We start from the raw sequence: 12,285 nt of genomic DNA on the forward strand, positions 1-12,285 counted from the left end.
CTAGAAATTGTTAGTCTTTTGAGCCATTATGGTATTATTTGGCTGCTTGAATATAGTTATCTCTCAATTTTCCATGATCAGTGTAGTGATATTTGGGATAAGAGAAATACCGGAGTTGAGTCCCCTGGGTTGAGTCCCCATCTTATTAACGTTTTTATTTTAAAAATGAGGACTTTTTTTTTTTTTCTTTCTTTTTTTTTTTTTTAATTTTATTTTTTATAAAGATATATTTTTTCCCCCAGGGGTACAGGTCTGTGAATCGCCAGGTTTACACACTTCACAGCACTCACCATAGCACATACCCTCCCCAATGTCCATAATAACCCCATCCCCCCTCCCAACCCCCCTCCCCCCAGCAACCCTCAGTTTGTTTTGTGAGATTAAGAGTCACTTATGGTTTATCTCCCTCCCAATCCCATCTTGCTAAAAATGAGGACTTTCAAAATGTATTTGAATGTCTATTTGCTGAACCTGCTATTTTCGAGCAATGGGGGAAGTGTAGTAATAAAAATTGCATTCATTCATTCATTCATTCACTCAACATTTATTGAGCCCTTGGCCCCAGAGATTCAGGCTGTGAAACACACTGTGAACTTCAGGAGTTCACTGTTTCATAGGGAAGACAAACTGATAGAAACCAGGAAAACCAAGTTGTGTGATACTAGGTCATAGCCAGAATAGGGCTATTAAGTCCATTCAGAGATGGGTCAGCTATGTTGGACTAGGAGAAGAGATAACAAAAGGCTTTTCAGAGGAGACACACTCTGAGCTAAGGTATGAAGGAAGAATACAAATGAACCAGGCATAGTTGAAGGGCAAAGCCTTTCTCAGAACTTCAAAGAACCTTCTGGTATACTACAGTTGCCTGAGGGTAGGATGAGAAGTGAGGAGGAGAGGTGGGCGAGGGGGCAGACCAGGAAGTAGTCGTGGCCCAGTCCACAAAGCCTCATGTATGGGAGCCTAGGATGCATTTGGTTTTCTCCTGGCAACTGTGGGATATTAAAAAGGGGAGTTGAGAGTATCTGATTTACATTCGTAAAGAGTAACCCCAGATTGGAGGAAACACTGGAGGTGAGGGGAGCAGTACCCTGTGGCTGAATAGTGAAGTCAAAACTGTGATGGAAGAAGATGCAGGAAACTCGCTCTGAAGAGAATACTGGAATTGATTGGTCAATAGCAGAAAGAGATAGGAGACTAAGAGGTTGTGTTTTCTTTCAAAGGTGGGCTTAAATATTATTTTCATTGCTTGACTTGAGCCAGTAGAGAGAGGACAGGAAGGCAAAGGAAGGAGAGGGTGACCGAGGAGCAGAGTGCCTGAGTGGGCGAGAGGAATGCCTAGGGTGCAGATGGAGGAAGGCCGAATGTGGAGGAGGTTCCGTGGTGCTGACGCAGTGAGGAGGAGGTGGGGACTGGGGTACTGAGTGAGACTGTCGGTGGGTTGGAGCCGGAGTCCGGCTTATGAGGCGGGTAGCCTATAAAAGCAGGCCAGTGGTTAGAGGGTGGCGAGGTTTGTAGCAGTGGCAGTCAGGAGGAAGGAGAGCTGCGCCTGGCCGACATGGCATGACTTTGCAAGTATCAGTATTTACCAAGCTCTTACTAAGTACCAGGCGTAGGTGCTGGGGGTGCAGAGTTGAGTAAGATAAACTCTTGCCTTCAGTGGGACAGAACACAGGAGGACAAGGCTCTCCAGCCTCACAGCTTAGCTTGTGCTTGCTGTTTCCTTTTATTGCTTCTTTAAGATAATGACTTGACTTCCTTAAAGAAAGTGAGAGTTTTGGTATCCTCACACTCAGCTCCTTGTAGCCCTTCAATGTGTGTCTGTTGAATGAATCAATGAGCAGAAGACAGACAAACCTACTAAGGAGGGAATGAAGAGGGCCAGGGGAAGTATATGTCACTGTCCTTGGAGAGTTGGTGCTATCTCTATTGCAGAATGGTACTTAGGGAAAATAACCACAGCAGTTATTTTCTCCTTAAATCAAGTATCTGAGTAGATTGTATGTAGCAGGGTCAGGTATAAGGAAAACTGTATTTTCCATTTAAAATTTGACCTGTTTTACTTTTAAGGATTATGGTAACATTTGGAGCAGGTGCTCTTTTCTCATCATTTAAATGGCATCCTCAGCATAGACTCTCTCATTTGACATAATGTTTAAAATGTTGGTGTTGAACTTCCTTCCCTTTACTTTCTCCCAAATTAATTGTGGTTGGTAAGCATGTCATTAAAAGGCAACTTTGGTCATATCCATTTATTACAGTTTTAAAAACTTTTGCATGAGTCATTAAAATTTTCTGCTTATAATTAATTTACTGCATTTTACTAGTTCTAGGTGAAGCATTATATTAAAAATGATTTGAATGACTTGTAAAATTTTTAATATTACATATTATAAATATTATAATCTATACATCTTTTTTCCATATACACCCCCTTTTGCTAAAGCTGTTTCAACACATGTTAATGCCAAGAAAATATTGAACACTTTAGCTGATTACTCCCGACCTTCTCCAGCCCCACATACCCTGACCTGTTTGCCCTCTTCCATGGTTTGGAGTGACAGTTATGCTTGTATACTTTGATTTCTCTACTTTTAGTCTGGAATATGCAAAAGTATCACATTTTCATCTGGATCTTTGAGACTTGAGATATGTTTGTGCATGGTTTTATGCAATGGTTCATTCCTATGTCCTGCAGGATATCTATGACCTTAAGGACCAGATACAGGATGTAGAAGGGAGATACATGCAAGGGCTTAAAGAACTAAAGGTATTAGGGCCCATTCTGCAGCCCAAGCATGCTATATCTGTACGTAGAAGTGTTGGGTAATGTTGGTTTCACAAGTCCTGTTAACCTCAGTGCACAGAGCTTTACTAACAGTGTTTGTCTTTCAAGCATGTGCTTAACCTGCAATGCATAGGAAAGGTGAACTTTCAGTCTCTGCTTATGTCTAAATGTTTAGTATGGTTTTTGGAATATTCAGTAAAAGATATTAATTATATCTTCGAGTTTTTAAACTTTGTAAAATTCTTGCATGTCCCTTATATCTTAGCCATACAAAATCCAATTGGGCAAACTCTTAAAAATTATTCTGAATGTGTGTGTGTGTGTGTGTGTGTATGTTGTGTATACCCACACATTTTTTAAAAATTGAAAATTAGACCTTAAAATTCTTCCATGCTAAATGAGAGAGTATTGCCTATTTCTGTCACCAAATTCAGTCAGTATTAAAAACAGGAGGAAGAAAACATCTACAAATGTATTATTATAAATACTCCTTTTGGAGGAAGGACCCTGAGGTAGGAGGCCTGTGTTTTTGTTTTGTTTCTTCTTCTTTTCCCTTTTTAAACTATAGGTCAAAAAGGATTAAACAGATTTAGTGCTTTAAAGAATTTGGAGGTAAATTTAAATGGGCCTAAATCTTCTCCAAGCAAGGAAGGCTGCCCAGTTTTCAGTATTTAAGTGTCCAAGTGAGGCAAACAGTTTGGTTGTCCTGGGTTATCCATGCTCTTCCCCATGTTTTATTATGAAGTTCAAACCTAATATGAAGAAACTAAAAGTTTTCCTGAACACGTTCATGTCCCTGTTTGAAATAGAAAAATACACATCAGGCCTCTAAAATCACGTAAGTAAGGCATTCAGGAAGGTGATTCAGGATATGCCCAAAGGACAAAGCATAGGCCTAATGGGCAAGACTTTCATCAGCTTCCCTGGCATGATGTGAAGTAGCCCAGTTACCAGTCAGAAGCTTCATGTGGATGATTATTGCCTGTAAGGAACTTACGGTTAAGACTCAGGACCAAAAAGGGTAGGAAGTCCTATGGAGAGTGTCTGTGAAGGTAGTGTGGACGCTGCTGATACAGCAGTGTAAGGCTATCAGTAAGCATAGGAGAATTACAGAGGTAGTATGCAGATGTGCTCAGTTTTAATGTCTCTAAACTTCAAGACTTTTGGAAATATCTTGGATCAAGGGAACAAATCCTATATATTAAGTAAATACACTCATACTGAAAATATGTATCAGGAAAGCAGGCAAGTGATTCAGAGGCATTCTTACTTGCTTTTTATTTTATTTAAAACATTTTTCCTTATATTTTAGATCTACCATTTATTACATTCTTTGAAAGATACAGAAGAACAGATTAAATTTATTTGAGACCAAACAGATACAAGATCCCCTTTTTTTTAAGAGAAAAAAGGCAAGACCTAATGTTCCTCACATAAATGATACCATGCTAAGAAAAACTTTAAGAAATACATTAAATATATCCGTGTTCAGTGAAAGTTTTAAGCATATCCAGAGTAAAGGAAAAATTACATTGTGATATACAGTGGTGTATCCTGCTTTATTTTTTTCATTTAGAAGAGATGCATTTTATTTATTTTTATGTTTGTTTATTTTATTGAAATATAACATATGGTGCTGTATCAGTTTTAGGTACACAACATGATAGAAGAATTCTCTACATTATCCAGTGCTCATCATGATACGTGTACTCTTAATCTCCTTGTCTGTTTCATCCATCCTACCCACACCTCCGTTTTTTTCCCCAACCCCCCATCTTTTCATAATTCCTGGTCACCATATAATTGAGCTTGATTTCAGGTTATATTTATCCTTGAAATGACTTTTTTAAGTGGAAGAAAAATTGCTTAAAAAATGGTCTGATCAGTGATCAAGCGCAATGGTGTAAATGTATCCTATTAAAAAAGAATAATGGGTCATGGCTTATGACTTTGTTCTTGATTAAGTGAGGCAGTCTTTGGGGTGCTTTTCCTCATTTTAGCCTTCATGCGGAACCACCGGGGTTTTGTTAATTCACAGGGGGCCAGACCCTACTTCAGGATTTTCTCATTCAGTGCGTCTGGGATATGGCTGAAAATTTGCACGTTTACCCTAATGTTGTTGCTGCTAGTCTATAGAGTCTACGTTGCAAAATCACTGCCTTAGACACATTTACGTAAAACTAATTCCTAATAGATACCACTATGTAAGCTAGATTGAAATAATTAAAACTATCTTGACATAAATTTAAAACCATCTTCCATGGTCTGTTGTTCAAAGAAGGTACATGCCATAACTGCTACATCAAATTTATTGGTATCTATTGTGAAACTAAGATTCTGATGTTCATGCAGTTATGTCTCATCTTCTGTGGGACTGAGCTGTGAGGAAGACTTTTTTTTTTTTAATGCTACTAGCCCCTCTCAGGATCAGAATCATTCTAAATTCTGTATTATATTAGGATCCCACTGTATTTAAACCATTATACAATGACTTTGCTTCTATTTTTTATTTGGGTTATATTTGTTCCCAGTCGTGATATAAATGTTGCCTATTAATACAGCCCCGGTTTGTGAAGCATTCTTTTTTTTTTTTTTTTTTAAGATTTTATTTATTTATTTGACAGACAGAGATCATAAGTAGGCAGAGAGGCAGGCAGATAGAGAGGAGAAAGCAGGCCCCCTGCGGAGCAAAGAGCCCGATGCGGGGCTCGATCCCAGGACCCTGGGATCATAACCTGAGCCAAAGGCAGAGGCTTTAACCCACTGAGCCACCCAGGTGCCCCGTTTGTGAAGCATTCTTACGGTGTGTGTATCCTTATGGAGATATACTTAACATATTGTAAAATTTACCCATTTAAAGTGTACACCATTCAAGTGGTTTTTCGCATAGTCACAGTGTTGCACAATCATCACTGCAACCCTGTTTTAGAATGCTTTCATTACCCTAGAAAGAAACCCTGTACTAATTAGCAGTCATTCCTCACCCTTCCCCTTTCTCTTCCACACCCAGCCCTGGGTAACCTCTAGTCTACCTTCTGTCTCTGTGGATTTGCCTATTCTGGACATTTCATATAAATGGAATCATATAATATGTAGTCTTTTGTGATTCACTTCAGTTGGTATAATGTTTTCAAGATTCATCCACGTTGTAACAACCTTCCTTCCTTCCTTCCTTCCTTCCTTCCTCCTTCCTTCCTTCCTTTCTGTCTCTCTATCTGTCACAGCTGGTTACTATTGCAATATATGTATTTACTGCATTTTGCTTATGTGTCAGTTGATGGACATTTAGGCTGTTTCCAGTTTTTGGCTGTTATGAAGAATGTTGCTATGAACATTTGTGTACACATTTTTGTATGGACATACCTTTTCATTTCTCCTAGATAGATACCTAGGAAGACAATCACTGGGTCATAGGGTAACAATATATTTAACATTTTGAGGAATTGTCAAACTATTTTCCAAAGCAGCTGCAGTATTTTGCATTCTCCCCAACAATGTATGAGGCTTCTAGTTTTTCCACATCCTCACCAACACTTGTTAATATTGTTTCTGGTTTTTTTTTTTTAATCCTTGCCATCATAGTAAGTCTGACATGGCATCTCATTGTGGTTTTTATTTTTTTTTAAGATTTTATTTATTTATTTGACAGAGAGAGATCACAAGTAGGCAGAGAGGCAGGCAGAGAGAGAGGGAAGCAGGCTGCCCTCTGAGCAGAGAGCCTGATGTGGGACTTGATCCTAGGACCGTGAGATCACAACCCGAGCTGAAGGCAGAGGCCCAACCCACTGAGCCACCCAGGCACCCCTCTCATTGTGGTTCTGATGTGCATTTCTTAATTATTAACAATGTAGTGCCCATCTTCATGCACGTGTTGGTCATTTGCATATCCTGTTTGGAGAAATTTCTATTCAGATCCTCACCCATTTTTAAATTGAATTCTTGTCTTTTTATTGTGTTGTTATGAGTTCTTTATATATTTTGGGTACAAGTCCCTACTCAGATATAAGATTTACAAATATTCTCTACCATTGTGTGGGTTGTCTTTTTTTTTTTTTAAAGATTTTATTTATTTATTTGACAGACAGAGATCACAAGTAGGCAGAGAGGCAGGCAGAGAGAGAGAGGTGGAAGCAGGCTCTCCGCCGAGCAGAGAGCCCGATGTGGGGCTCGATCCCAGGACCCTGGGATCATGACATGAGCCGAAGGCAGAGGCTTCAACCCACTGAGCCACCCAGGCGCCCCGTCTTTTTTTTTTTTTTTTAATGCTTTCTTGATGGTACTGTTTGTGCCACAAAAGTTTTTAATTTTGATGAAGTCTTCCATTGATAGTAGTTTTGGTACTGTATCTAGGAAACCTACTCCTGTCTTCTCCAGGCTCATGAAGATTTAGCGCCATGTTTTCTTTGAAGAATTTTAGAATTTTAGCTCCTGCATTTAGGCATCTGATCCATTTTGAGGTTATTTTTGTGTACAGTGTGATGTAGGAATCAACTTTATTCTTTTGCATGTGGATATCCTGCTGTTCCAGCACCATTTGTAGAAAAACTGTTCTTTTCCCATTGAGTTGTTTGGGTACCCTTGTCAAGAGTCAGTTGATCACAAATGTAAGGGTTTTGGACTGTCAGTTCTATATCTTTGATCTTGGTTTGTTGAACATTTACATTAGTATTTTTTAAATTTAATTTTATTTTTTCCGTGTTCTAAGATTCATTGTTTATCTACCACACACAGTGTTCTCTGCAATACACTCCCTCCATAATACCCACCACCAGGCTCACCCATCCCCCCAACCCCCCCTCCAAAACCCTCAGTTTGTTTCTCAGAGTTCATCTCCCCCTCTGATTTCACCTAACTCATTTCTCCTCTCTATCTCCCCATGTCCTCCGTGTTATTCCTTATGCTCCACAAATAAGCAAAACCATATGATAATTGACTCTATCTGCTTGACTTACTTCACTCAGCATAATCTCCCCCAGTCCCATCCATGTTGATACAAACATTAGTATTTTTAAAATTTATTTCTAAAAGTAATGAGTTTTTTTTATGTGAAATGCTTTTCTTTTAAGATTTTTATTTATTTGAGTTAGAGTGAGAGAGAGCAAGAGTGAGAGAGAGCACAAGCAGGAGGTAGGGGCAGAAGGAGAGGGAGAAGCAGGCTCTCCACTGAGCAGGGACCCCGATGTGGGGCTCGATCCCAAGGCCCTGGGATCACGACCTGAGCTGAAGCAGATGTTCACCAACTGAGCCGCCCAGGTGCTCCAAAATGTTTTTTCTTTTTAGCCTTAAAAACTTAGTATGTAGTAATAATCTACCAAATTAGAGTAGTAGTAATCAAATCAAATTTGATAGTTATTAAAAAATAGACTTGTTAAAAAAAAATAGACTTGTAAGCTGTTTTAAGCAGAAAAGTTTGAATTAGATAACAGTTCAGGCATTTTGTTATTGCTCTTTTTGTTGTTTTTGCTCTTTTTTTAATCTTTTTTTTTATTGCTTACTTATGTAAGAATGACCAGAATTTCAATAATTGTTAGAAAAAATGCTTATGCCTTTACATTAACATTATTATACAGAACAAGAAAGTACTGAAAACAGATGTCTGGAAAGTAGCAAAATTCAAACGAGAATAAAGTTTACTTGTGTAAAGAGAGGTTGTATTTTGTTCTATCATTGCATTCTGAATACCAAACAGCTTGTTAAAAACAAGAGTAACATTTCTGAAAACACTGATGCTTTTTCATTTAATGACTCTTCACAAATATATGTGGTATGCATACCTTTTCTTCTTTCAGAGGCTGCACTGCTGCTTGATTTTGTTTTCTTGGATAGCAGAGAGCATATAAAGTTTTTATCCTGGCATAATTGGCTTATTACCATCCTCTGTTTCATGTGCATGTTACTAAACCAGGTGTTCCCCCAGCCGCTTGCATTTTGCAAAAATGCATCTTCATGTGTTCGTGCCAGTGCTATATTTCTTGTTATACTGCATATAAACGATGAACATATTTTAGATATCAGGCTGATGGCTGTGACTTTCATTTAGGAGTCTTTGTCCGAAGTGGAAGAAAAATACAAGAAAGCCATGGTTTCCAACGCACAGTTAGACAATGAGAAGAACAATTTGATCTACCAGGTAGACACCCTCAAAGATGTTATTGAAGAACAGGAGGAACAGATGGCAGAATTTTATAGAGAAAATGAAGAAAAATCAAAGGTAATTGTGCATCTTATATCATCCTTTTCTCTGGGCCAGAAAATTAGAACTTGCCATTTCGGGGATGCTGGCTTGATGGAAGAGTGCATCATACCTAGAACTGAAGCTTCAGTTGAAATGGATTGATCCATGGAAGTAGACAAACATGAGCTCTCAGGTCTTAAAATATTTTCCTTTTTAAATTTTTTATAAAATCTACTTAATTCTCTTAAGGAAAAACTTATGGCCTCCTTCATTTTCTGAAGATCGAATACAACTCAAGTTTTATCTTTATTTGCTATCTCTTAATTGGGATAATTACAGTGAATTATTTATTTCTTCCTGTTTTAACTGGCTGGAATGCCACAAAGCTCTGAAGACTTTCAGTGAGATGGTTTACTTTTTTCTTTTCTATCATTTTTCAAGATAATCTGTTTTCTAAATGATGGGGAGAGAAGTTTTTAACCAGTTATTTAAAAACAGCAGGATGGAGACATAGGTCAGAAGTCAACAGATGTTTTCTTTAGAGGTTTGTAAGTTACATTGTTAAAATGTGCAGACGGAAAATAAAAGGCACTGTGCAAGGTTCAGATTTGCCCTTTGACAACTGCAGAAAACAAATTGGGTTCTCTTATTGGATTTGGACTTTTTAAAGTGTTGATGTCAGTCCAAGCAGAGGACAAAAGGATAGTACTGCCAAAAAAATGAATTGTGATTACGTTGCAAAAATAAAAAACCCAGGAAACAATTTAGGGAGTATGCATTGGTGAGTTGTTAGAAACATCAGTAATCTGAAGGGAGAGAAGCTGTTCATACAACCTTTAAGGGACTGGTATTAATACTGTAGACCCTAATGGGGGTTTTTTCCCTTGAGGACTGCAGATGCTCATTCCAGTCTGTTTTGGTCAGATTTCAAAAGTGTTTGGAAGTGTTTGTCAAGGGCTTCGGGGAAGAAAGGATGAATAGACAGACTAGAGGGTTTTAGGGCAGTGATAGTATTCTGAATGATGCTATATGAGTGGATACATTATTTTTGTCAAAACCCATAGAATATATAATCCCAAGAGTGAGCCTTAATGTAAACTGTGGACTTGAGGTAATAATGGCATATCAGTATGTGCTCAGCACTTGTGACAAGTCAGCCAAGACTTGGCTGCTCAACTGGCTGAGCCACCCAGGTGCCCCTATAGATACTGCCTCATGCAGTAGAATATTCACTTTCAGAGACCTACAGAGAGGTCAGGCACTCAGGTAGGTTTTATTATAGCTCAGAAGGAAAGGGTAGAGAAGGACCATTCAATTATAACAATCATGGTATTAATAGAATTTTTCAAAATGTCTTCAGTGCTTCCTGCTGGGATTATAATACCACATTTTAAATATTGTCTCTATACTTAACTCTGGGGACGAATGAATGCCTGATTAGGGATGTTTCAAGTATAGTATTTTCTTTCTTTCTTTCTTTCTTTTTTTTTTTTTTTTAAAGATTTTATTTATTTAGTTGACAGAGAGAGACACAGCGAGAAAGGGAACACAAACGGGGAGTTGGAGAGGGAGAAGCAGGCTTCATGCTGAGCAGGGAGCCCGATACAGGGCTTGATCCCTGGACTCTGGGATCATGACCTGAGCCAAAGGCAGACGCTTAACAACTGAGCCACCCAGGTGCCCCAAGTATAGTATTTTCTTAATAGCTATTTATTTTAGTAGTGGATTCTTTTTCTTTTCCTTTTTTTAAAGCTTATCTGAGATTTCAAAGAATGTTTTATTAGAGTTTTTATTTTATTATTTATTTATTTATTTTAAAGATTTTATTTATTTATTTGACAGAGATCACAAGTAGGTAGAGAGGCAGGCAGAGAGAGAGGGGTAAGCAGGCTCCCCGCTAAGCAGGGAGCCCGATGCGGGGCTTGATCCCAGGACCCCCTAGATCATGACCTGAGCCGAAGGTAGTGGGCTTAACCCACTGAGCCACCCAGGCGCCCCTAGAGTTTTTAAAAATACAGAAAATGGCAGACTATTCTGAATCCTCCTAAAGCCATCATCTACCCCCAGCCATCAACCCATGGCCAATTTTGTCCATCTACTTCCCCCACTCCTGTTCTTTGAGGTAAGACCTCAGTAACTCATATTTTTTAAAGAAGATTTTTATTTATTTATTTATTTATTTGAGAGAGTGAGAGTGAGTGAGCACGAGCCAGGATGGAGCAGAGGGAGAGGGAGAAGCAGACCCCTATTGAGCAGGGAGCCCGGTGTAGGGCTCGATCCTGGGACGCCAGGATCATGACCTGAGCCAAAGGCAGATGCTTAACCGACTGAGCCACCCAGGCACCCCTCAGTACCTCATATTTAAAAAGAGTTTAGGTTAAGACTCTCTAAACGATAGAAGGAATCTAAAAAATTAAGAATAATTCCTTCGTACTACATATCCAACCATTGTTAAAATTTCAGTTGTTTCAAATGTCCTAAGTGGTTTTCTTTTTTACACTTAAAAGCAAAAACAACAACAATAACAAAAAACCAAACCAAACCAAACCAAACCAAGACAAAAAACCCAGAAAAAACCGCCTGAGGATCCAGATTTGTTTCATAAGTTGAAATTAGTTGTCATGTCTTTTAAGTTTCTTTGTGTTTATAGCTTTCCCTTCATCTCTCTTTTTTTTTTTCCTCCCTTGCAATTTGTGTGTCAAAGACACTGGATTGCTTGTCTTAACAGTTTCCGACAGCCTTAGAGATTTGCTGTTTCATCCCTGTGGTGTCTTTATTGTGTTCCCTTTTCCTCTGTCTTTTCTGTAAACAGGTAATGAGGTTTAGAGGCTTAACCAAACAAAGGTGCAGCATTTTTGTCAAGTCTACTTCTCGGGTTATGGGTTATCATCCTGCAGGAGGCCTTGATGTGTGGCTCTTTCTTTTTACAGTGCTGTTGCTAAATGATTCGATCTGTTAGCTGATCAGGGGTTGGAAAATGGGATATACTAATTTTATCATTACTGTTTTATATTTCTTGTATTACTTTAAAATGGATTGGAGATAAAATTTACGTACCATCTACTTCATCCATTTAAAAGTACAATTCAGGGGCTTTTATATATTCACATTATGTGCAGCCATCCCAGTTAGTTCTAGAGTACTGTGGTCGTGTCAGAAAGAGGCCCTGTATCCTTTAGCTGTCATTGCTCTGTCTCCTGCCCCCTCAGCCCTCAGTAACTCGTCTGCTTTCTGATTCTGTAGTAATTTCCCCATTCTAAATTTACAGTCGGTGGAGTCACCGAATATGAGGTTGGCTTTTTAGACTGGCTTCTTTTATTTAGCT

The 12,285-nt window shown here is 38.7% G+C and overlaps 1 protein-coding gene across 24 annotated transcripts in view; it reads left to right on the top strand.

Moving 5' to 3' along the window:
- The window catches only part of LRRFIP2 (LRR binding FLII interacting protein 2), a 107,881-nt gene that overhangs the window by 71,729 nt on the left and 23,867 nt on the right, over positions 1–12,285 (top strand). For 13 of the 24 annotated variants that reach the window (XM_032861233.1, XM_032861232.1, XM_032861249.1 and 10 more), the window contains 2 exons: positions 2,696–2,806; positions 8,826–8,996. In XM_032861233.1, coding sequence (XP_032717124.1) covers positions 2,696–2,806; positions 8,826–8,996 — 282 coding nt within the window. The remainder of the gene's footprint in view (positions 1–2,695; positions 2,807–8,825; positions 8,997–12,285) is intronic. The other 11 variants (XM_032861238.1, XM_032861248.1, XM_032861250.1 and 8 more) reach the window with 2 other exon arrangements.

Source organism: Lontra canadensis, unplaced genomic scaffold (assembly GCF_010015895.1).
Source record: "Lontra canadensis isolate GAN:19392208 unplaced genomic scaffold, GSC_riverotter_1.0 scaffold20, whole genome shotgun sequence".
Lineage (NCBI taxonomy): Eukaryota > Metazoa > Chordata > Mammalia > Carnivora > Mustelidae > Lontra > Lontra canadensis.